We start from the raw sequence: 24,363 nt of genomic DNA, 5'->3' as shown, positions 1-24,363 counted from the left end.
TCAGGCGAATTAGTAGAGAGAATAGTCCATAAACCAACAGCGACGGCTGGCTGGAAATGATAATAAAGATCCCGCGCTTTCATAGTATTTCACCCCTCTTGAGGCAACAGTCTGCGATGCTCGGCCTCAAAAAATTCTATCAAAGACGGAGAGCGACATTCAAATCGTCCTGCCCCAGCCCCAACTCCAGCGCTCAAGCCCAGCGCCAACGCCATCGGCCAGCCCCAGCGACAACGCCATCGGCCAGCCCCAGCCCCAACTCCAGCGCTCATGCCCAGCGCCAACGCCGGCGCTCAACTCTAGCGCCAACGCTTTCTGCATTTCCGCATAAATTACCATCTCATTCGAACCAAGATAGCGGGTTTTGGCCGGTATTTTTCAATCTTGTCAAAGAAATGTTGGCCCAGCGAAAGTGAAAAACTATTTACCAATTTTTCACCATCGTAACAAATTTTACTTACAATTGTAAAAAATAAAAAAGAAACAGCGCACAATATTCTATTTCATCACACGCATTTCTGTGCGCGTGTGTGTATATTTGTGTGTTTCTTTTTTTCTTTTCATATATTTGAAATTTGTAAGTTTCAACTGTTGGGAAGAAAAGGGGAAAATGCTTTCTTTTTTTTTCTTCCAACCAGAAAGTTGCCGGAAGTTTCCCATACAAATTTTTACTTTCTTCAATTAAAATGCAAAAAAAATTTTTTCTCCCCTTTTCCATCCCAACCGAAATTTCAGCCGCGTCGAAGATTATCGACAAATTGGAAAACCGGTTTTTATTCTTTTTCTTTCTTCTTCCATTTTTCTCTTCGTCGGCCGAAAAGTCAGCCCAACATATCCATTTCGCAATTTTCACTTGTTCTACAGTAGGATTGTTTATTTTTTCAAATTGAAACAATAACCAGAATTCAACGACGAACAACCGTTCGTTGTTGTGGATGAAAAATTTTATTCAATTTGAATAAAATAATAATAAGGATAAGATGGACGGTTGTTGGAAATGGCAAGTGGAAAAAGTTGTGTTGATTGATTGATCAAAAACAACTGCTAAACTAAAGCTGAACGCGTTCAGTACAACGAAACAACAACAACAATTGCCATTTCGTGCAAATTGCATTTTTATCTGATGAAAATATTCAATCTCATTCTTTTTTTAACAAAAAAATTTTTTTTTTTTGAATTAAAATTTAACTTCAAAATTCTCAATTCAATCCATCGAAAACGATGAACTCGTCATTTTCACCAGACCACTGAACTCGACGAACCAGCTTGAAAAAACCAAATTGCAACAACAACAACAACAGTAGTAGTAGGCGAACATTTCAATCGAATTTGCATAAAACAATTTTGAAAAAACAACTCATCCGCTTTATTTTCTTTTTTTTTCGCTTTTCACCCCACCCCCACAGTATTGATTGTTGTGTATGTTCGTATGATTGATGTCCACAGTTGAGCAACAGCTTTGTTCAACCGTCGTCAACTCGTACTTGTGTACAATTTGCGTTGGAAAAATCGCCGCGTGGAAACGACGAGCTCAAATACTACGATTTATCGTTTTCTTTTCATTTTCCACCAAATTCAGGTCAAGTGACGACGAATTTGAATTTCCCACCTGCGAGGTGGATTATTTTTCGCCGCCGAATCGAATTCGTTCGCGCCATTCTGTTTTCATTCTTGACATTCTTTTTCTGATAGTATTAGTTTGTATGTTTGATTGAAGAAAAAAAAAAGCAACAACATATTTATAAAAATTCAGTCGAAATATTGAGTTGTTTTAATGGAAATTTTAAAATTGCAATGCTGACGTTTGAAAAAAAAAGTTTGAAAAATGAATCATTGCAACCATTAGAAATTTAACAAATTATCAACTGATGATCCGTGGAGGCCGGTAAAAATAAAAAAGAATTTTTCTCATCAGTTTCAGTCGTACATTGGAACGCTATTGACCAATCAAACCGGAAAGCCAATAACAATCGAACGTCAAGTATAAAATCGCCAACGTATCCGGCTTTTCTCGATTCTTATCTTCTCGGTCGGTCGGTCTGTCTGTTTGTCTGTTTTAAGCTTCAGTTCGCGACTGAATCGTATTATTCTAGTTGTTTTCGACACACACACTTCGCTGCTATTCATCCAAACGCTGTTTTATATATAAATTCTTCAACTTCAACCGCTTCTAAAAAGTAAGTTGGAAAAAACACAAATTCCCTTTGCCCTTAGCGAACAGATTCTTTTTTTGCACTTTTCCTGTTAGTCAGTTGGTAAATTGAAAAAATTATGTTTAGTTTGAAGTGAAAAAAAATCTACTGTAAAAAATTCCACCATTCATTAATTTGAAGTTTGTAAAATTGTCGTAATACGGTAGTGATTTGAAAAATTTCTCCACAAACAAAACTCATTGTAGTAATTTAAACATCGGTCGGTCGACTGCGTGCTTATTTTTGTAGTTGTGCTTCTCTTCAATTGTTGTTCAATTTGCGCAGCTTCAGTTGTTAAAAAAAACCATACCACGTTGCCGAACACCAAACGACGACGGCTCTTGTTCAGCAATTGTTTTATTTTTCTCTCAACGATGTTGCGTTTTGAGCACTTGTTCTTTCAGTAAACCCTCGGCTGATTTTATTCAATTTTATTTTTAACATTAAATTTTAAAATTTTGTAAAATTTGAACAACATTTTAACGAAAATGAAGCTTGATTTTCATTTCACACCGGGCCGTTGAAGCTGAATACGAGCAGTTTTTTTCCATTGCACATTCTTGCTTTGTTTTTGTTTTCTCCGTCGTTATTGATTTTCGTTGTACAAAATGAAACATTTTTCAAAAATTTTTTACCATATTTTGAGCAATTTTTTCTTCTTTTGAAAGCGAATGACAACGACAAAAGTTAATAATAATAACAATATCAATAAAACTTCCGGGTGTTGAATGTCGACGTTAAAAACGAAAATAACAAATACAAAAATTATCGAGCACATCGCACAAATGGACGGGAGTGAATTTTTCCAATTTTTAATTTTCACTCAATTGATAGGTGAAATTTGAAATTTATGAACATATTTTTTTCGAAAATTCTCTGATTAAATTATTCCTCTGTTAAATTCAACTCAATCTGTAAAACATGCCCTTTGTTGTTGCTTTTCTAGTTATTTAATATTATTTTTTTTGCTATTCCGTGTTGATGACGTGTTTTGAAATTTTCTTTTGTTAAATTTAAACTAATGATTTGCAGGTGGTTGCATTGTTCAATCTATTAGCTAAAATTCAGATGCCTACTTATTTCGTACTGTAATGACGTCGCATTGTTTTTCAGCTCCTTCTTATTGTACGGGGTTGTAGTTGGCTGTCGTTTTGGTGGTGGTGATTTGAGGGGTGAAAAGGGAAAAGAAGTTGCGGTTGAGTTCAAAAATACTCTCTTCACTCAGCGCCGGTCGTGGTGCTGTACACGCACGCTGCTTGCTTGCTTGCCCGTTTGCTTGCAGCGTTCGCATTTACAAACGTACTTTATTAATTTTTTTTGTTTATTTTCACGTATTGTTCCATTTAGTTTTTGATTGAAAAAAAATGGAACTGAATATCGAACAGTCAATTCACAGCCGATTGAAACTTATGGAAATCCGACCGCGCTCTTTTCCAGACGACTATCAGCCCCTTTACCGGGTTCCATTTGCAGCTATAAGGGCGAGAACTTGTAAAAATTCTAACCGCACCACTGCTAATATGAAATCCGTAATAATGCTTTTTATCGACAATTTTGAATTTGTTTTTAATTTTCAACTATTTCTTTCAGCTAATGTCCAGTTCGTTCCAAGCTGACATTGATGAGCATATAGAGAACATGTTGATTTCTGACACATGTGACGCAGGGACAAGTGTGAGTGACAAACTTCTCATATTTGAATTTTTTGAAAAATTCCTTTTTTTTTTAATTTTTAATCAAGCTAGGTCAGGTGTTTAGTTTTTAATTAATGAATTATATTTCCTGTAATTATTACTAATATGATGTTTTGTTTGAGGAAATTTTGCCACATTAGTAGTTACGAAATGTGGATTGTCGCAATCTTTTGATAATAAATTTGTTTTCTGTATAAATTAATAATTAATTTTAAAAGCGAATATTCCGTGTTTATTTTAATTTCAATTTTGATACAAGATTACAGACGTAAAAATTATTAAATGTGCGACAATTTTTCAAGCTTATTTGAATATGTTTGAAATTACGTTGCATAGTTTACAGATTGTCATATACAACCGCCACAGTAACAGTGGTGAAAATTTTTTTTCAAAGTTTGTTATTTGGATGAGATTTTAGTGAAATGGTATTTGTTTTTCTACTATCATTTAATGTAAAATATCTGCTGATACTGTAATTGCTGTACACTGTAATATGGAAGTAGGTGTTAATTTATCATTTAGCTGAATTTAATGTTGAGATGGTTTTTTTTTTCTTCAGTAGAACATTTACAACATCAATTTTAACTTTATCTGTTGTATTTAAAAATATTAATAATACATTCTTTTTGTATTGTCTTAATAAAAAAAAGATTTTTTTAAAATTAAATGTGACGACAGATGTGCGTGAGGAAATTGTGTAGATTAAATTCACATGTATATATATATATATTTGTTTTTGTAGATTGTGGTGCAAAGTACATTAAGGGAAATAAGACAAAATGCAGCTTATTATATTCGGCTGATGTTTTTGAAAGATAAGTTGAATTCGATTAGCGAAAAAGAACGTCAAAATTTATTGTTTTCTTGGTAGGTATCATCACGACCGTTCTTCTGATGAAGCACATTGAAATGTTGAAAAAAAATTTTTTTATTTTGTGCGATGCTTATAATTTTTTCCATTTTCAGGATTGACTCGTTCCGCAACGGTCCATCTCCTGCGATTAATCAAATAGACTTTGAGATGGCGAGCGTTTTGCACAACGTCGCTTCTTCATATTCATTTTTAGCTGCTCGTCTTAATCGTGCGACGTCTATGGTATATTTTATTTTATTGGGCTTTATTTTGCTGATATGTGATGAGTTTGAAATGTTTGATTTGATTTTTTTTAAGGATATGCAATTGGCTGCAACATTTTTTCAATTTGCGAGTGGAATCTTAGAGCAGTTGCGAGGAAAGCATTCTGAAATGGCGCGTTATAACAATGACTTTTCGGCTCCAGTTATTTCTTTCCGATATAAATTTATGCTTGTAAGAATAACGGGTTTTATTATTATTATTATTACTATTGTATTTCTTTCTGTGATTTAATTTCATTTCGATGCGTTGTTTTTTCTGTGGTTAATTGGTGTTTGCTCAATTTTTCAGGCGCAGGCCCAGGAATGTATGGTCGAGAGGTCGATGTTGGATGGAATCGACGAAAAATACATCTCCGAATTCGTCATGCAGGTAATTCAGGATTACAATGCATGCGATACTTCGTTAGACGCGATGCAAACTGTGGAAGCTGTTCCTGCGAATGAAGTGACGGTAAGTTTCCATATTTACATTTTTACACTGATCAATTGATCATGGGTGTGTATCTCATTATTCGGTTTATTGTGTTTTTTTTATTTTGCATATAGATCTTGCGACAGTTGATCGACTTGAAGAGAACTTACTTTACGGCACTTTTGCATCTGAGCTTGAGCAACGTCGCTTTCAAGGAGGGACGTCGTGACGAAGTTATTGCTCGACTGCGTTTGGCGAAGGAGGGTCTGAGCGGAATAGAAAGTAAATTTGCGCAACTGCCGGAACAATTTCTGCTCATCACCGATCGCCTGCTCAGAGTGGTTGATCGGAAGTATGTATTTTTGTTGGTTGTGAAAAGGAGAAAATTTATTTATGTTTAATGTGCGTTTTAAATTGATAAAATTTGAATTTCAATTGCAGATTGTCGTCGACACGTTATTATGGTATATCCGAAAAGGAGATCGCTCGCGTAGAACTTAATCCATGCATGGGTAATTGGATTTGACTGATTGAAATGACTGATATAATTATAATTCTGTTTTGTGATGATATTTGATAGCGGTGTTGGCGGTTGGACCAATGTCGTTGTTTGAACAGCAGCAGACGACTGAAATTAATACTAACAACAGCACCATGTATGTTCAAAGAGTTGCTTCGGTTTTCAGGTGAACAATATTTTCTGTTTTTCTTTTTTTTTTCAATTTTGAATTGAATTTCTTTTAAGAAATATTCGAGCGCTAGCTCTTCAGCCATATATAATGCATCACGATGAACTCAATCGGCAATTCAAGTGAGTGTGTGTGTGTGTGTGTGTGATGATGATTTTGATCCGTGACACGGATCCAATCACTGATCATCACTTTTGTTGACATATGCAAAATTTTTACATAATAATATTTTGCTTTGTCTCTTTTTGTAGATCACTGTTGCGCAGTACCCAGTTGGAGCAAGTGTACATGTACGTGGATCGCAAGGTTCCGGACGATATTGCATACTGGTCGAACCTTTTGAAAGCGAATCCCCAATTTGTCGAACGTCTCGATGGAATTTTGAACCGTAATTTTTTTTGTTGAAATTTATGCATTTGCACAAAAGGTGGTAATTGTAAATTTTTAAATTGTGCAGATTTGCACTCCGTGCGTTTGTCGGCTAGAACGAAACTTATCGACGTGGTCAAACGGCTGAAAGATTTTCGTGGAAATATAAAAAAGCATCAAGTATAAAGATGATGTTGTTTACATTTCCTGGTGTAAATTTGCATCGGTTTTCAGAGAAAATCCAATTTCAAAGTGGTTATCAATTATTTCAACGGCACAGAGAAAATGGTGGCAAAATGTCAAGATGTTTTTCGACAGGCCGAAGAGACTGGCGATCAGTTGTCGAATGCCCACAAATCGGTAATGCTTGTTCTGGAAACGTTGCAGAAATCGATGGATTGTGTAGCAGAGACAATTTTCGCAGATTTGTACGATCCATGTATGTGTGTGTGAATTTATTAATTATTATTGTTGTTTACACCAAAGCGAACAATACAATTGTTGCTGTGCATGTCTGTATCTTGAGAAGATTTTTACAAGAAAAAAAGAATTTTTCTTTTCAGGCAGTACAGAAGTTGGACGTGAGATGAATGAACTGCGGACTACCGCTTTTTCAATATTTTTCAAGCGCATGAGTGTGATGAGAGGAGTGCGCAAAGCTATGGCAACTGAGGACCCTGTTCAAAAGTTGAACATGTTGGACGAAATTGAATTCCACGTAAAACAACTTTCTCTTCCCTGCTCAGCGTTGTTGAATTTTCATTTTTTGAATTGTTCTTTTTCAGGGAAGATTTTTCGATAAGGAATTGGCCAAATACAACGGCGTTTGTCAGTTTTTGAAGAGCAGTTTCGCTACGCACGAGAAAATTTTTAAACAAATTACATCTTTGGAACGCAATTTCAAACCGATCAAAGAGCACGCTCTTCGTTGCAACGAAAGGTATTTGTTTGTTTTGTTGTTTTCTTTTTTTTCTCTTGTTTATTTATTTATTTATTTATTTATTTATTTCAGCATTACTAGACGTTTCAAATCGATGGTTGAATGTTGCAAGTCGATAAAAACGATGGAATCCAAAGTTGATGAAGGTGAACGATTTTACGCGCGGCTTCACTTTCTGCTGAATGAATCGCTCAGGAGAATCGAGCAACTTGAAATCGGGGCCACTTGCGGTTACAAGAACATCAAAGCCGACGGTAGAGCAGTTGAACAACATCATCATTATTCCGTTGATTAATAAAGCATGTTTGTGTTTTTTTATTTTTAAGATACCCCCTGTTGTATTAACATAACGGATTGTCTTCGTTCAGACATGCCTCTGTTAGTTGATGACGATGGTAAGTGTGCAATGAATTAATTTAATTTATACACACATGACCACTACTTTTCTGTGTGTGTGTGTATATTTGTGCTGTTGTTCAGTTTTATTAGGAAGAGGCTTTGGTACGATGACCAATACCGAAACTGAGTTCGGAACAACCGGTGATGGTGAGTCAACGGCTAGTGAACACGAGTCAATTACAGGTGACAGCAGTTAGCTGTGCTTCTTATTCATATTGTTAATAACTTTATTATACGAATTTGATGCAAAATTATTTTTTTTTATACATTTCATACTTTTTTTCTGTAAAAAAAAACAATGTTCAGGGAGGTGGACTTCGGATGTGGAAATGAAGAATACGAGACGTGGCAGTTTGTCTTTGAAATCGCTTCAGCAACAACGTCGAGCTGGTGAAAAGGTTTGCAGTTTTGAAGTGTTGAAGCAAAAATTGTGCTGCAAGGGTGTGGAAAGAACGGCCACGTTGAAGCCGAAACTTGACTTGGACAAGCTGAAAATCTACTTGGAAAATCTCAAGGAATTGGTGGGCTCGTTGGAAACTGTGACGTCGAACGGCATGACCAAATTGGATTTGGAATGGCAGGTATGTGGAAGCTCAGAAAAATTTTTTTTTTCTTTATTTCGCTTTATTAAATATGTTCGACTATTTTTGTTTTTGGGCATTCGATTATCATTATTATTATTATTATTTGCATTTGCATTTGCAGGAAGTTCAGCGCAAGTGCAACGAGGAAGCCCAAAAACACGTCATTTCTGAGGCGAAGAAATTCACATCGATGAATCGAAATTCGACTATGTTGCCATGTGAGAAGAAAATTCGAATTGTTAATTTCAGATATCATTCTTCTTTTATTTGTCTATTTTTTAGACGACGACAGTCGCATTCTGGTGGTGACGCCCAAACAAGACTACGTCAACGCTTCTTTGATTGGAGTAAGTAGCGGGACGTCGTGTTACTTTCTGTTTTTTTTATTTGATGCGAAAAAAATTTTCTTTGATTTTTTTGTTCAGAAACTGTGCGAATACGGTCCGGTCTTTTACATAGCTCAGATTCCTACAAAACCTGCGGTCTCGAGTTTTTGGTGTATGCTATTCGAAAACAAAATTGAACTGCTCTGTATGATTTTCGACAGCCGAGATGTAATAATATAAAATATTTTAATTGAACTTTGCACACAAAAGTTGTTTTTTTTTATTTGATTTTGTTTTTAAGTGCAACGCGAAAAATTTTATGCCAAGAGAAAATGCCAAATTGAAGACAGCTCAATTTTCGATTTCAATTTCAAGCAAGGAAAATTTCGGTGCTTGGACCGAGAGCACTATTGTTATGGAAGAACTTCGGGATGTGAGTTGAAATGATGAAAATCGCAAACTCGTTTCAGCTTTTTCTTTTTTTTTTTTGATTTTGTTCTTTCGTTTCAGCCAAATCACAGTTACAGTTTCAAATGCTTGCATTTTGACGGATGGCAGGACAAGTAAGAAGTTTTGATTGAAAATTTTCGTCTGCTTTCTTTATCTTTTTTTTTTATTTTTTGTTCAAATAATTGTTTAATTTATTTGTTTTCAGGAGTGAGCTGACTGATGTGGACGGATTTGTTAAATTTGTGCTCCAGGTTCGACGTTATTTTCTGCTTCAAAAACAGAATCGCAGTTCAGTGGTTGCTGTGAGCTTGTATGGCTCCAGTCGATCTGGAATTTTCAGCATTTGCTTGTCTGCGTGCTGCGAAATTATGGCTGGTAAGCCGCTGCCACCGATCGATGAAATGCCGGAACGATTGTGCATGTGGCGTAACAACTGTATTACTTCCAAGCAAGATTTGTACACTTGCTATATGGTTGTTTTGACTTTATTGAAGAATATATGCGAATCTCGTGAGCCAACTGATGATGCATGTTGCTGTTGTTTCAGTATTTTATTATTCGAATCTGTTTATTTCAGAAGAGAACGGTGATTTTGATGAAGAAGAAACTGAACAGAATGAAAATGAACAAGAAGAAACAGAGGACAACAACAGTGATGTATCATCGATTGAGTATAACAGCGATGACGACAAGGAATTTAATGAGGAGTTGCGGCAGTTGGAAGAGAAGATGTCGAAGTATACGCTCACGGACCCATTGGATTTGCAGTTGGGAGGACCGAGTTGTAGTGGAGTGGGTAACGGGCAACAGGCGGCCAGCGAAAACGAACAGCACAGATGCTGCTATAACGTGAACCGCATGAAAAACCAAACAAAGCAGTCGATGACGCATTTGCTGCACTTGGTCAATGCGGAATCGTTGGCAATATTCGCGATGCCGTGCAAAGCTTGCCGTGCAAAATGTGCATGCCACAGCGATTCTTCGGACGAAACTTTGACTGAAGAATAATTTTTTGACTGACCAGCCAAACCAGCTAGCCAGCTGCTTCGATTTGCTCTGCTGAATGACGAACACAATGACACAACGCATGCTGTTTATTTTCCATACCCAATTACGTACGGTATTCTTCTAATATTTATTTCTTATGTCTATCCATTCATCATCATCATCATCATCATATTACTTTCTCTATTACTTGACCTCGCATTACGACCACTACTGCGACTCTTATCATTATACTATACGCGTGTGTAATACATATACATATATATATATTTATATTTATATTTATTTGGACATTTTGAAAACTTTATTCATCCACTGGCGGCTACACATATATTTCTCTTGGTGATGGTTAAAAAATACAAAAAAAAATGTAGCCATTTTTTTATAGAAATTTTCGTCATTTCACTGGATAAACTGGCATGCATAAGAAAAGTAAAAAATAAATGACGAATATACATATATATATATATATGAATGGATGAAAATATATTGTGTATAATGTATATATTGCTTTTCGTCAATTCGAATTGGATAAATGACAAACAAAATGTAGCGCAAGTTAGAGTTGATGGTGATGATTGTTGAGATAGAGAGATAAAATAAATAGATAGGTAGAGAGATATTAAAAAGAGATAAGAGAAGAGAGGAAAAGATTAAGAATATTTGCCAAAGGCCAGTTACAAAGGGCTCGAAGATAATGTTGAAGCCGCTCGCATCATCATCACTGGTTGGTCGGTGGTCATCGGTCACAGTGCGGCCGGCGGTGGTGGTTCATTAATATTTTTCGGATTTTCTTCATAAGTGAGACATGCGTTTGATCTATCAGCATCTGAACGTATTTCAATTATTATTATTATTGTTATCAATGTTCATCATCATCATCATCAATTAATTGGTAAGACAAACATACATAACCTACAACTTATTTATTTACCTGTTAAGAAATTCATCTCGGTCGGCTGAGTGATGAACAAATCGTGATTTTGACCTCGATAATCGTTCCAAATTGCCGAACGATTCAGCATGGCATTCACCTGAACAAGGAGCGGTAAAGTAAGTATATAATATATTTTGTTTTGTTTTGTTTCGTTAAATTATCAAAAATAAGGTAAGCAAGTAAGTAAGTAAGTAAGTAGTAGTTATATATAGACGCGACACCAACAAACAACATCAATAATAATTAGCAAAAAGGAAACAATAAATACTTCATTTCCAAAGGTAGTATTGGAGGCCGCCAACGTGTTCAACGCGGTCACAATTTCCGCCTTCGTCGCCAACGGATCGTCCACCTCGGGCAAATCGGAACCGAGCAATTCAAGCAACAGTCGGTGCAGTTGACAATTGACCGCCTTGGCCAGCAGAACTTCATTTCCCATCTGAAGCAACGTTTTCAAATTTTGACTAGTCAAATGGCGCATATCTGGATAATTTTGCAACGCTGCGTAGAACAATCTCATGCAGTCTGTTTCGCCAAACTTTTCAGCACAGATCTGATGAAACGATAACAACAAGTGAAATAAATGATCATAAAGAGAGAGATGATCATATATATATATTTACCATGCTTTTGGATACTTCATAAATCAAATACAACGACGCCTTAAACACTTCCCTGTTGGACGAAGAGAGCATTTGAACAATTGATGGCAAATAATCAAGAGAAGCGACCTGAAATGAAATGAAATGAAAAACTAAAAATACTATTCATCAGTGAACAGAACAATTTACATAATCGCACAGATCCGCATGGACATGCAAGAGCAAAGTCATAGCTTTGGTGACGAGTTGCAAATGTTCGACCACACTGTCGTCGGTGTCGACATTTTGCACATCCGACAAAAATGCCGCGAACAGATCGATCAGAAATTGTTTCGAATTTCTCAAAGGCCACGACGGATTGGTGACGAACAGTCGAATAGATATGCCGCCGACCACGCATTCGTCGGGCAACAATTTTGTACAGTCGAACTGAACATCAGGCGGAATCTGCAAAATGGTCGAAACAGCAGAGAGTTGAGTTGTGCGAAAAGTGAGAAAACCACACCACCGTTGTACCCCTCCCCTCCCCCACACACACACACTCACCGTCCACTGTTCTGCAGGATCGGCGTCGGCGAACGAGTCCAAAAATTCTACGGTCAAATTTTCGATCACTTTCTGAGCGTGGGATCGCAATTTGTTATTCCACACTAATTCTGGATTCTGCGAATCAACTGAAAGAAATTTCACAGGTACCAATATTTTTTTTAATATTGTTGTTGTCCGAGTTGTTGAAAAAAGAAAAAATATACGTACAGTCGAATGCGGTGATCGCAGAAGCAGCCGAATCTTTCATGTACATGGCAAAAATCGGCGGAAGCAATTTCGAGATGAATCTTTGCCATCGTGGACCGTGCAAACGATTCGTCTGCAACTTTGCCAACAGTTGAGTCACTTTGCAACGCACTTCCAACTCGATTTGGCTGGACGAGAAGAGCATCAAAAAATATATACCACAACCTGCAAAGGAAAATGCCACAACACTGATAATACATAAATAATACGACGACGGATAGCCATAAAATGCCATTCATTTCTACCTGATTTCAAAAGTTGGTCGACAGCGTCGTTGATGGAAGCAAGCGACTGGAACATGTCCAACACTTGGAAACAACTGTTGAACTGCTGATCGCAGAGCTGGATAAACGGTACGTACCACTTCGGTATCATGACTATGCTGTGCAGGCACTGTTCGTTGCCCACCATCGAATTGAAAATATCCATGAATTGACGGCAAAATCGCACCGTACGCGGCGCAATCAACAACGGCAGAAGAAATTCCAAAACATCAACGCAATGAAGTTCCAAATCTGAAAAATTGCAGCAAACTTTTGCAATTTACTTTTTTTACCGGCGAACGGTTCGAACACGTACGTTGATTCGCTTTCAACAATTTCAACACCGCATCCAATGCCAATTGCAAATCATCGGACGACGACGATTCGTCAACTATAAACAATTTCATCTATTGAAACAAACAAACAAACAAACAAACATCCATATAATACCTATGAAATCCAACAACTTTCTGCAGAAGCTGTTGATATGCTAAAAAGTAATATAGATTTTTTGATTTGAAAATTATCATATACAGATACAAAAACTATAAAATGCTCTGATAATACCGGAACATTTTTCCAATTGGAAACATTGAACACTCGAACGAAAACATCATCAATGCAAAGTTCATTTTCCAAAGCTTTGTATGAAAATTTCGTATCGTCCAATTTATTCTAAATTCAATACATACATATTATTAAATTAAGAATGATCGTCTGATTGAACGAACGACAGTTTGTTTGCACGTACGCCGGATCGCAAAGCAACTTCGGCCGACGCTATGTAGTCGAATAGTTCAACTTTCATGGCACCGTTCCATATGAAGCACGGAGTTTCGATGTTGCTGTTGACGTACTTCAAAATCTGCGAAAAACAATTTTTTATCAGAATTATAAAAAATGGGAGAAAAAAATGCCTGTGAACCGCATGAACACGCACATTCGATATCAAATTCGACTGGAACAGATGCAAAATGTACGGACTGAGCAGTGCTCGAATACTGGCGGCGGCTTTTTCGTGTCGATTCAATCCTTCTCTCAAGCCGACCATGCTTTGCAAGCATTCACAGCTGTCACTGGCGTAGATGTTCTCCTGGCACTGAGGTGAGGTGAGGTGAGGTGAGGTAGAACAATAATCAATACCAAAGTCAAATATGAAGAAGAAGAAGCACTTACTTGCAAATTGATTTCTGTATCCAATTGGATTTCGCTGGAATTCAACGTGCAATCGTACAAAAATAAGTTCGAAATCAAATTGTACATTATGCCAGATTCGAAGAAAATATCTTGCATAATTTCACTCTCGCACATCAACGAAATACAACGAACAACCGAACAGCACAACTTCAACAAATGCTGCAATGGAAGAAGAAAAAAAACACGTTAAATTTCACCACGACACAACCCGATTGTTCTAGTATAAAAACCGAATACCCGAAAATGCATGATGTGCTGAAATTCGTTCGGCAACGACGACCAACCGGAAAACACGGCACGGCATTCTTCGAATTTGGCAGCAAAGGCGAACGTCTGGCATATGTTCAAGCAGACCATCGCGGCCAGATCTTCAGCTTTGGTCGTTTCGCCGATGACGCCGGCGCAACGTGAAAAAGCACGGTGCAAAACCTGAAAGCAATGGTCGAAAAATTTATCCCATTGCATCATTCCCTTCCCACGGCATGAAAATTCACATCACCTCCAATCCGTTGTCCCGACGCAACTGTTCCACGTTCAACGGTGCGCATTCGACGGTGCTACAGCAGAGTTCAGTGGCTCTTATCAAAAGTATACCGTCTTTGGAAAACAACGCCTCATCTTCCGATTCCATCTGTATGATCCGAATCAACAACTGATAGCCGGAATACTTGTACTGCTCGAAAACTTGAAAAAAGGATCAAAAATTAATAATCTTATACATTAATCATTTCATTTTATATTATACTTGGTGTATGGATTTGAAATGCCAAACTTTGCGCTCGCATGCAAAGTACAATTCTCTGCACAGTCGAATCCGTGTTCGACACATTACACGGCGACGAAGCCAACAACTCGTAAGCGGAATTCAGTTTTTCAAATTGTTCCTAAAACAACAAAACACTGAATACCGATACCAATGCCAGTGGTATAAATTGAAACTTCTTACCCGACCGTGGGGATTTTTGTCCGGATGATATTTCTGAGCTAGTTTGTAATAAGCTTTTCTCACCACCGACAAATTGTTACTGGACGAACGAATTATATATTATTTACAACAATAACAATAATAGAAATTACCAAACATCTTCGTAATTCAATTCCAAAATTTCACACGCTTCGGCGATCGACATCGGAGGAGCCTTCTTCTTCACTTCTTCCTTCCAAGCTATCAAACAGCTTTGCAAAAATTCCACCTGAATATGAATAAGAATTAAACAAAACCAAGAAAAATAATAATTATTATTATAATTATTATTATTATTACCGGATTCACAATTGTCCAGTTGGGAAAGCGATCTCGATCGCAAAGATTGCGCAAGTAATAAATATGACAGAACATCTCGTTCTCCAATTGAGCATAGTTGATCTTTGGCAATGGGCAATAACGATACAACGCTTTGACGTTGCTCGGCAAGCGTACGGTGAAGTCGCACACGTGAGCAGCAATTTTTCCAATCAAGTAGCGTCTGAAATGATCGCAGCAGAACATTTGAAACCATCGATTGTAATTAATAGAAGACAACAATAATTGTGGGGAAAATTGAAAATTTTCCACAACAAAAAACAAACAAAAAAATTGATACCGCATTTCAGAGTTCCAAATAACTTCAGGATTATCAAATTCGCTCAGAAATATTTCCGCATACTTTTCGGCACCGTAATTTTCCAAACAAAATATGGCCGCTTCGGGAAGAAGAGAATACAAAATACTGCGCTTCGCTACCGTATCACCATTCTGCACAGTGAAATTTGAAAAATGGAAATGCAGTTATGCAAATATTTTCTGCAACAAACCTTAACAGAACAAAATGCCTGCATCTTGTGCGAGCAATGGAACAGTTCGGCAATAGGCATGATGTTGGACCCGCTGTACATGAGAGCAAAGTAGTAAAGGCCCGTCAAGTAGAGTTTAGAAATCACTGGACTATCCTGAAATGTGAAAAATGAAAACATAATAAGAATAATAATACAATGGCATGAGAAAGATGAAAATTTTTTTGCAGCCCAACCTGGATCAACGCTTTCAGCAGTTTGGCCGTTCTGGCGACAATGTCTGGATCAAAAGTGAGGAACAGTTGAACAATGTGAGGTAGACAAGACGACGAAGCCAATATTTGCTTCACCTTGCTCGGTGGTCGTATGATGCATCCTTCCAAATCGCTGCAAAAAGACCAAACAACAAATAAATAACGAATAAATTATGAACAATAAAATTGAAGAAAATGAACGAACAACACGAACCGACTGGGAAAGTAATCGATCATTCGCAAGAGGATGTCAAGAATTTTGACCGCCAATTTTGTCTCGTTCATCTGAGCAGTGCCAGAAGCGACCAGTGTCCAACGAAATTGTGCCACGCTTTCCAACGGCTTCCAATCGTCCATGCCGGATCCCCAAATTTTCGTATTCTTCCCAATTTCACCATATTTGTACAGTTTTTTCATCTGAACAAATGAAAAATTTGATTATTCCAAATATCACACAAAAATAATAACAACAACGACGAACACATACGTAGTGGAAACTGTACGGGCCGCATTTTTCACTGTCGCCCTCTTTCAAACAGTACCATTCTTTAGAATCATCTCGTTTCATTGTTTCCGAACATTCAATAATGTTGGACTGCTGGAAGTGAATCATTTGTCAAAATTGTAAAAGACAGACAACATACAAAAAACAAATATCATAAATAAAAACCGATATGAATTACTTCGAAACCGATTGAACTTTTTCCAGCAGAAAGGTGTGCCAAAGAAATCATGTCCACAAGCAATTCAACACCACCGGCCATGATAATTTGCTTGACATTTTCCTAAATGTAAGAGAATAATATATTCGTATGCATTTTCTTTTTCAAATGAATAAATTAATAAATCACTTTAAGATGACACAGCTTGCCAATGACATCGATTAATGCGTCACGTTCGGCCAAGTCGCAACAATTTTGCAGCATCAGTACAAAATGCTTGGTATCACTGAATGTGCCGACTTGGGCAAAATAATCACTATACGTCACGGACAACGCTTTAAGACAAAGGCAACGCATCTGTTGATTCGCACCAGTCAGATATCCATGATAGACTTCATTGAAGAAATTTTTCCTGAACAATCGAAAAAAAGACGTATTTTACCAACAATTTTGTTTGGTACTTTCAAAATTTCACTCACGGATTAGTCAACGACTTGGATACATTGTTCGCGTCGTGCTCTTCAATAAAGACGCGCAGATAATTGTTGTCTATACGTATTTCGTCTTTCAAACTTGAATAAATCACCTGAATCAAAAAATAACCAAAAATCAATTTAAATTAACTATAAAAAAACAATCTGAAAACAGTCGCACCTCAAAATCGAAATGGTTCCAAGAAATGTGACAGTCGGTTTGCATCGCTTGACTTGCATCAAAAGCATGAATCTCACTTTCCAGTGCAACTTTCAAATCTTCCCTTGTCTAATAAAATGAAAAACACAAAATTAAAAGATTATAAAAGAAAATTATCAAAAATAAACCAACCTTCGGGTTCCAAATTAGATTCGACTGATAATGATTCTTGTTGAACATGTGAAACAACATGTTCCAATTTTCACTTACTGTAACACGAATCCGTCGTTTTCGAAGAGCCACTGGAGGCATGGTAGCGTCCTGTAAAATGATCATCAAAAAAAAACATGCAAAAAACAAAATCAAAATATATTTTTTCAAACCTCCGCTTTGCGAATTCCAAACCTCTTTGGAAAAAGCCAATTTTCAAGCAACGAGTCCACCTGCTTCTCTACAGTACTCTGCAATGCTGCTAGCTGCTCTTTCAAAACATTCTTCCGGTCAAATTTCGCCGTTTTCTCTTTCTACAAAGTGAACAACAATTTCCACACAATCACCATCCGCCCAATTGTACATTTTATGATATCATTTCAATCTACCTGAACTGCATCCAAATTACCCCGAGTCGCGAGCAAATCTTCTTCCATCAAAGGCAGCTCTTCATTCGATTTCAAATATTGCATCAAACCTTCGGGCTGAAAGAAAAATTGCAAAATCACATTGTGAATCAATAATGACGCATAAAATTAATAAATACTAAAATTCGTTTCAAAAGATCAATTGCGAAAAAACTGCCCGCCGTCCACAAAGCGATCAAGCGTCGACTCAGTTGGCGAATCGCCATCATACGAATATCTGAACTGACGGTGAAGAGAGAAAAGTACAAGTGACGCAAATAGGCACCTTCAGACAATGCAAATTCTTGCATTTCTGATGATAATTGCGCCTCTGCTTCCTGAAAATAATACAACATGTAATACAATACAACATAACATAACATAACATAACAGTATAATAATAGCACCTCTATTATTGCACGCATAACTAAACCTGCACTTTTGACAATGGTCAGCGAGGGCGATTGGAAAAGTCGATACAAAATTCGACCACGCTTAGCTACCATTTGGAGCAAACAGTCGAACTGTTCAGGTAGTGTAGTTTCGCTGTAGGGAGCGCAGAGGGCGTAGGTGAGAAAGTCGAGCATGCCCGCCACAACCAAAGTGCCGGTGTTCTGCTGCACATGAGTAAGCATCATGTCGAGCAGATATTCCAAAAAAGTCGGTGACGAAAGCAGAGAAGATTTGTTCGCCTGCTCTTGGCGTAGTTCAAAGCCGTCGTGCAGCGGCTGCATCAGAGAACAGAGCACTTCGACGGCGGCGAAACTGACGGCCGAATTATGCAATTTCAACGCCGAAACGATCAAATTTCCCAATTTGTCACGAAGCCTGAAATGAACAAACAAACAAACAAACATTTCATCTTATACATTAATTCTTTTTTGTCAAAAATAATTTTCATAGTCCTATCAAATACTTCGCCACTGCTGTGAATGCGTGGAAACCAACTTTCGACGCAAACAATCTTCGCAAAGCCTGGAATACTTCTTCCCAATCGACTGGATCCAAATCACTCGTATTTATATCCACTATTGCCAAAATGCAATTTACGATTTGTTTCTCTTTGAAGGAAGACAAAAAACTCTAAATTGAAATTCAATTAATCAATCAATTTGTAATAAATAAATAATATATATAGATATAGATCAGTCAATGTAATTTAACATCATTAGTGACATTCAAAGTTACCCCTCCGTATGGTATGTTGCTGTTAAAACGACGAAGAGTTTCCAGGAATTCTTCGCGTGACACTAAATAAAAGGAAGAAAAAGAAATTTAACACTAAGCAACAACACAACAAAACAAATAAACAACAACAATTACTTCCTGAAGATGTGATAAATTTCATAAGGGTCAATTTTGATTCAGTGTCCACTGGAACACACGACGGAGCCCAACGGAGTGCTAAATTCTTCCGTCGCATCCCAACATGCACATTCACATTACCTGCGGCACGAACTCCATCCAAAATCGAAGCTAACAAATCATCTCTGAATAAAAAATGTTTTAATAAATAAAACAAACCAATGATAAAAAGAAAAAAAATTGACCACCTTTCAACTGACATATAAACTCCACATCTACCAGAAGAATATTCAATGTAAAATAAGTGCGGATCTTTGTCACAGCGTATCAAAGAGGCGATATTTGTCAGTGGCTTCAATGTCACCACGTTGTACGTACTAACGTCACGCTCAATCAGACACGCTTCCGACAAGCATAGCAGTCTCCGCACCGGTTCCTGTTTTATTATTATAATTTTTTTATATGTAAATTCATTAATCAATCATTAATATCTAAACAAAATATGATTGTTCCCCTTACTGGATGTCGCGTTAAAACTTTCGTTACGTTAAATTCAACTATCGACGTGAGATGTGATGCGATGCTGAAATGAATTTTATCAAAAGAGAGAAAAAAAACTGCTGAACGTTTTATTACTCATGCAAGCCAAGACGATTCTGCTTATAAAAAGATTCTACTACAGAACTGGCATTAACTTTGCATGCGATTCCTATGTTCTCCATGGAACGTTCTTCCACACGCTTGATCAACTTTTGCACATCAGCACAACGAAACATGTGCTAATAATTTAAGAAATTTCATTTTCATAAAATGAAATGACAATTTTAAAAACATTTTTCATATAACATACCAATCTTCTGTACGGAGAGCAACATATAATAAATGCATCCGCAACATCAGAAACCTTAAACATGAAAAAATAAATTATTAATGTTTTATCAATTAATTATAACTACTAACAAATAGCTACCCTTTATTACTAGCATTTACAAGCTTTCCACTGATAAAATAAGACTTACCAAATATATGCAAAGAATATCTTTGTAAGAATATTCTGCCAAAATCTCTCCATCGACTTTATTTAATTGCAACAAACCGTAAGTGGATGCTTCAAGAGCAACCGGAACAATCGAACCAGACCAATGAACTTTCCTTGCTTCCCATTGCTTAAATTTGTATATTAAATGATGGCGTATTTTTAAAATAACTTTTCATCACTTACATCATTTTTATCAATTTCAAATTCTGATAAAGATCGCTTAACACGCTAAAAAAGGATGCGTAAAATAAACAATCTTACCGCTTTACATTATACATAGAATGAAATGCATAAAGAAAAACATACCAAAATATCGGTAAGAATTTCGACTGTTTCCTCAGAACAAAATCTAAAGGTTTCAGGCTTTGACCTAATGCGCACCATTAGAGAAAATTCATCAGGCCTTCCCATTCCCCGCACGCACGGCTTCAGCGCAATTACATCTGAATGGACCCACTAAAAGTACAACAACTTTAAACTTGGCAAGCATTTGATAACATACTGCTTATAACGTATATTAATTATCCATTGCCATTATATATTATTAACAATTTTATTTAATGATTTTATTTACTGTTACATTAAATGAACATGGCCAAAAATTTACAAATGCCTTTTTAATGAACTGCCTCTAACATTAAATTAAATACCTTAAAACCCATCTAATTATTACATACATACATACATACATACACATGTACATGTGTGTGAGTGTGTGTTACATGTAAAAACCTATATTTATGAAACGCTAAAAGATTTTCAAAAACCACTGTTGTTACATCAATGCAAAATAAATACATGAACTTACATGATTCGTTAAATGCAAATTAGCAGGGTTATAAGTGGAGTACCCATCTGGACCAATAGCCAACAGCCTTCTGTACCTAAAAAAAATTTCTTTATATATAATTTCTCAATATTGATCAAAATAAAAGAAACAAAAAGTAAAACAATGAAATTGAATAAAAAAACAGTCAACTACAATTTTTACGCACCGTCCTTTCCATGAACGTTTTACAACCATAAAACAGAGAATTTCATTGTTTATTCCATCCATCAGATTACACTTTTAAATTGATTTGCTTAAAATATCCAAAATAGCTAACGACGGATGAAATTATTTCATAAAAGTTCGACAACAATATTGACAGATATGAAATGAATACAGTAATTCTTTAAAGAGGCGTAAAGGTACTACAATATTTATGCTATAAAAAAAATAAAATTATGCTAATTTAGATTCATTTTATGAAGGAAAGCTTTAAATTAATCTCAATTATATTATTATAAGTTTAGTTTTGCAAAATGAACGAAATAAACTTGTAACATCAAAACATTATATACAAATAGTAGGTTAACTACAAAAATTCTTTGTTATAATAAAAAATATCATAAAGAATATGGAGAATCTGCCAATATAATACTTGCTAATTTATTTAATAATTTTAGAATTCAATTAATTTATTTTTGCAATAAAAGCGATTTTTTTTAAATTAAACAATTATCGCCTACTTTTTTCTAAGTACAGTACTAGCGTTCTTACGGTACAATTAGCCATTGAGTTTTGCCATACGCACTGTATCAGTTTAGTGGTGTTATTAAAGTTTAAGTGAGTTCCTAACATTGTCTTTCAATATTCAAGAAATGGACGAACTGGAAAAGTTTGCGGAATGCCAAAAAACATTTAAAGACATTTATGACGGTGATGAGTTGCTCTTTGAACCGTCTGTGCAAGTCAGTATAAATTTTTTAATGTAATAAGAATAATATTACTTAGTCATTTTATTAATGGTATTTTAATTAAAAAATAGAGTTTTTCGTATAATTATTTCTTTTTAATAAATTTCTGGTGCAAATTTGTTAGTATATGCTCCGTATAAATGCAATATTGAGTAAACAGTCTTATTGTTTTCGTTAATGTATTTAGTGAAACAGATTGTAATTGGTAAGATTTATTAGGAGAATGTTTATTTCATATAATGAACAACTGGTTTAGAATAAAATGAAATTATTGCGAGAAAGGCTAATGGATTTGCAGCTTCAAGTAGATGTTGCCAAAATTTTTAGCTCCAATGAAGATGTGGATGACGTACCAACTGATAACTTGCCGTAATTATTATTTTTCTAAATATTAGTTATAATCCTTTTTATAATTTGTAACTGTTTTATTTATAATAACTTTTTATTCAAACAAATTTATAATCTAGTAATTTTATATTTCGTTTTTATTTTAATAAATATTGAAAAATAGTTTTTAAAATTATATTTCACGTTTTGCTAATTTGAGGTTAAATGATTTTATAATCTCGTTTATAAATCTTCGTTCTTAAAATTTTCAAATTAAAATATAAATATTTTGTTATCTGTCAGAATGAGACGACTACTTTTATTTCAGGCTGTTGCTAATTTTGCCGCTGATCTGTAAACTGTATGAAGATTCAAATGGGCCGGCGAAAGTTCATAATTATGAGCAGTGTCTTGTAAGTGCAATATAGTGTGTTATAATTATAATTTTTGTTTTATATTTGTAGTTATTTGGAATTCAATTTATACGTCATATTTTGGCGTTGTCCATTTTCCACAAAGATGAAGAGTACCTTTTCGAAGATGTTGATGATTTAGAACCATACAATTCATCGGCAGAAAAGCAATCAGATCCTGCCGAAGAGCGAAATAGAAAACTTGCAAGGTAATAATAACTTTACAGTTATTTAATGAAATATTTTGATTTATCAATTAAATTATTTATGAAATTATTATCTTGTATCAAATTTCTTTAGACGAAGACTGGCATTAACTTTGAAGAAAGCAATAGCTGATTTGAAATCAAAAGTTTTGACAATGGAAGAAGAGGAAAAAGTAAAACTGTTTGTTGTTGATACGATATGATATGATAAATATGACATTGATTTTGTTGTTGCTCTTAAGAGATTGCTATATCTGGATGAAATTAAACTAAGTGCTGTAGAACTTGTGGACAGTTTGAAGCTTCTTAAACGTAATAAAACATATCCGTGTTTCTTCTGTTACGATATTTTTATTTCAGAAGAATGGGAGTTGTTAAAATCAGAACCTCAGAATTATGTCAACAATACGGTAAAGCACTGTTTTCCATTACCTGTAAGTATAGCGTTGCATTTATTGTTGTTTTTCTGTGCTATTTGTTTTCTGTTCAGACCATGTTGACAATTCATGGTGATGGTACGGTTACGCAAAAAGGTTCATCAATGAAAGTAGTAAGAATTATAATCTGTACTTTATTTCAAGGTTCAGCATAAATTTTGTTAATTTTTCTTTTTATAAGCCTCTGTTTGGATGTGGCTATCCCAGTAAACCAACGCAAACAGTGGGAGAATGGTTGAATCGGAGAAATGAAAAAGAAAGCCAGTTAGTGAATTGTTTTAACATTAAAAAAATTTTTAACCTATGCATATTAACTAAAATGAAAATTTTATTTTGTGGTAATGTAGTTTTTTTTGATTTTAGATTTTAATGGCATTTTATTTCCGACTCATAAGAAAAAACTTTAAGATTTATGAATTAAAAGATATTTTATTTTTAGTTTAAATGACAAGATGGAAAAGTTGAAAGTTGAATCTGATGCTGAAGAATCTGATGACAAGGACAGTGATGAAGAGTTGGCCAAAGCTCGTGAACGCGACGAGTTTCGAGACTGTAAGCATCATAGCATATCATATTTTATTAGCACGAAGTGCAGTGATTTGACTTAAATTTAGGGGTGCGTCGTGGTGATGGTAACACTTATAATCAAGGTTGAAAACGTTCTGTTTTACATACGCTAATATATTCTTCACAATATTCGTAGATGCTGTGTAGTTTTCTTCTTCAATAGGGATAATCCTTATAGTCGTTATTTTTATTTTAAACTTTGCGAAATATATGTTTACTTCAAAATTGTAAATTTTTTGAGAAGTTATTTTTTGGAAAATTCTGCATAGCAAAAATAGTTTTTACATATTTTGTTCAAGTAAACATATTTTGGTATGCACAAACGCATACGTCTGAACGCTATACATGCACATACATAAGTATATATGATGTTTAATGCCATTCATTTATGCATATGCA

At 35.5% G+C, this 24,363-nt stretch overlaps 5 protein-coding genes across 5 annotated transcripts; 4 read left to right on the top strand and 1 right to left on the bottom strand.

Annotated features, from left to right (window-relative positions):
- Nucleotides 1-116: 116 nt before the first annotated feature.
- On the top strand, nt 117-416 carry Tsp_05598 (putative breakpoint cluster region protein). The gene has a single exon (XM_003371907.1). It carries the CDS (start codon nt 117-119, stop codon nt 414-416), a length of 300 nt encoding a protein of 99 aa, XP_003371955.1.
- Nucleotides 417-1,436: 1,020 nt separating this feature from the next.
- On the top strand, nt 1,437-2,289 carry Tsp_05599 (hypothetical protein). Its single transcript, XM_003371906.1, has 4 exons — nt 1,437-1,647; nt 1,922-2,037; nt 2,068-2,177; nt 2,280-2,289. The coding sequence occupies exons 1-4, from the start codon at nt 1,437-1,439 to the stop codon at nt 2,287-2,289; spliced, it is 447 nt and encodes a 148-aa protein (XP_003371954.1).
- Nucleotides 2,290-3,556: 1,267 nt separating this feature from the next.
- Tsp_05600 (protein-tyrosine phosphatase) lies at nt 3,557-10,200 on the top strand. Its single transcript, XM_003371905.1, has 27 exons — nt 3,557-3,721; nt 3,783-3,866; nt 3,934-3,942; nt 4,629-4,690; nt 4,853-4,982; nt 5,058-5,165; nt 5,313-5,474; nt 5,570-5,787; nt 5,877-5,947; nt 6,016-6,091; nt 6,181-6,246; nt 6,376-6,512; nt 6,582-6,673; nt 6,728-6,932; nt 7,057-7,211; nt 7,279-7,433; nt 7,506-7,687; nt 7,760-7,828; nt 7,923-8,024; nt 8,139-8,413; nt 8,538-8,626; nt 8,699-8,763; nt 8,842-8,912; nt 9,044-9,175; nt 9,253-9,305; nt 9,398-9,738; nt 9,770-10,200. Exons 1-27 carry the CDS (start codon nt 3,557-3,559, stop codon nt 10,198-10,200), a joined length of 3,705 nt encoding a protein of 1,234 aa, XP_003371953.1.
- Nucleotides 10,201-11,336: 1,136 nt separating this feature from the next.
- On the bottom strand, nt 11,337-21,331 carry Tsp_05601 (putative DnaJ domain protein). The gene is made up of 29 exons (XM_003371904.1): nt 21,270-21,331; nt 21,083-21,158; nt 20,458-20,502; nt 20,255-20,401; nt 19,872-20,014; nt 19,254-19,420; nt 19,119-19,180; nt 17,913-18,008; nt 17,584-17,634; nt 17,335-17,442; nt 17,160-17,266; nt 16,870-17,092; nt 16,702-16,803; nt 16,506-16,616; nt 16,233-16,435; nt 16,001-16,151; nt 15,786-15,920; nt 15,265-15,726; nt 15,069-15,184; nt 14,938-15,016; nt 14,491-14,667; nt 13,971-14,150; nt 13,546-13,659; nt 13,245-13,284; nt 12,777-13,046; nt 12,493-12,696; nt 12,283-12,410; nt 11,926-12,183; nt 11,337-11,687 (listed from the first exon to the last, which is right to left on the bottom strand). Exons 1-29 carry the CDS (start codon nt 21,329-21,331, stop codon nt 11,337-11,339), a joined length of 4,368 nt encoding a protein of 1,455 aa, XP_003371952.1.
- A 587-nt stretch (nt 21,332-21,918) lies between these two features.
- On the top strand, nt 21,919-24,340 carry Tsp_05602 (hypothetical protein). Its single transcript, XM_003371903.1, has 12 exons — nt 21,919-22,008; nt 22,271-22,383; nt 22,670-22,754; nt 22,806-22,963; nt 23,055-23,133; nt 23,203-23,272; nt 23,321-23,394; nt 23,451-23,510; nt 23,579-23,661; nt 23,837-23,949; nt 24,012-24,047; nt 24,264-24,340. The coding sequence occupies exons 1-12, from the start codon at nt 21,919-21,921 to the stop codon at nt 24,338-24,340; spliced, it is 1,038 nt and encodes a 345-aa protein (XP_003371951.1).
- Nucleotides 24,341-24,363: the final 23 nt, after the last annotated feature.

Source organism: Trichinella spiralis (assembly GCF_000181795.1).
Source record: "Trichinella spiralis strain ISS 195 chromosome Unknown Scfld9, whole genome shotgun sequence".
In the NCBI taxonomy this organism is placed as follows: domain Eukaryota; kingdom Metazoa; phylum Nematoda; class Enoplea; order Trichinellida; family Trichinellidae; genus Trichinella; species Trichinella spiralis.
The sequence above is the reverse complement of the archived record's forward strand: the minus strand, read 5'-3'. Positions and strand labels throughout refer to the sequence as shown.

Excerpts from the sequence above, each read along its gene's own strand:
- Tsp_05602 (XM_003371903.1), top strand. The coding sequence starts at position 21,919 with ATGGACGAACTGGAAAAGTTTGCGGAATGCCAAAAAACATTTAAAGAC. Across the intron at positions 23,273-23,320 it reads CAGTTTGAAGCTTCTTAAAC|AAGAATGGGAGTTGTTAAAA; the intron begins GTAATAAAACAT and ends TTTTTATTTCAG. Across the intron at positions 23,395-23,450 it reads AGCACTGTTTTCCATTACCT|ACCATGTTGACAATTCATGG; the intron begins GTAAGTATAGCG and ends TTTTCTGTTCAG.
- Tsp_05599 (XM_003371906.1), top strand. The coding sequence starts at position 1,437 with ATGTCCACAGTTGAGCAACAGCTTTGTTCAACCGTCGTCAACTCGTAC. Across the intron at positions 1,648-1,921 it reads TTCGCCGCCGAATCGAATTC|TCGTACATTGGAACGCTATT; the intron begins GTTCGCGCCATT and ends CATCAGTTTCAG. Across the intron at positions 2,038-2,067 it reads CTTATCTTCTCGGTCGGTCG|TTCGCGACTGAATCGTATTA; the intron begins GTCTGTCTGTTT and ends TTTAAGCTTCAG.
- Tsp_05598 (XM_003371907.1), top strand. The coding sequence starts at position 117 with ATGCTCGGCCTCAAAAAATTCTATCAAAGACGGAGAGCGACATTCAAA.
- Tsp_05600 (XM_003371905.1), top strand. The coding sequence starts at position 3,557 with ATGGAACTGAATATCGAACAGTCAATTCACAGCCGATTGAAACTTATG. Across the intron at positions 6,247-6,375 it reads GAACTCAATCGGCAATTCAA|ATCACTGTTGCGCAGTACCC; the intron begins GTGAGTGTGTGT and ends CTCTTTTTGTAG. Across the intron at positions 9,176-9,252 it reads TTATGGAAGAACTTCGGGAT|CCAAATCACAGTTACAGTTT; the intron begins GTGAGTTGAAAT and ends CTTTCGTTTCAG.
- Tsp_05601 (XM_003371904.1), bottom strand. The coding sequence starts at position 21,331 with ATGGATGGAATAAACAATGAAATTCTCTGTTTTATGGTTGTAAAACGT. Across the intron at positions 12,184-12,282 it reads ATCCTGCAGAACAGTGGACG|ATTCCGCCTGATGTTCAGTT; the intron begins GTGAGTGTGTGT and ends ACCATTTTGCAG. Across the intron at positions 11,688-11,925 it reads ATGCGGATCTGTGCGATTAT|ATCTGTGCTGAAAAGTTTGG; the intron begins GTAAATTGTTCT and ends TCGTTTCATCAG.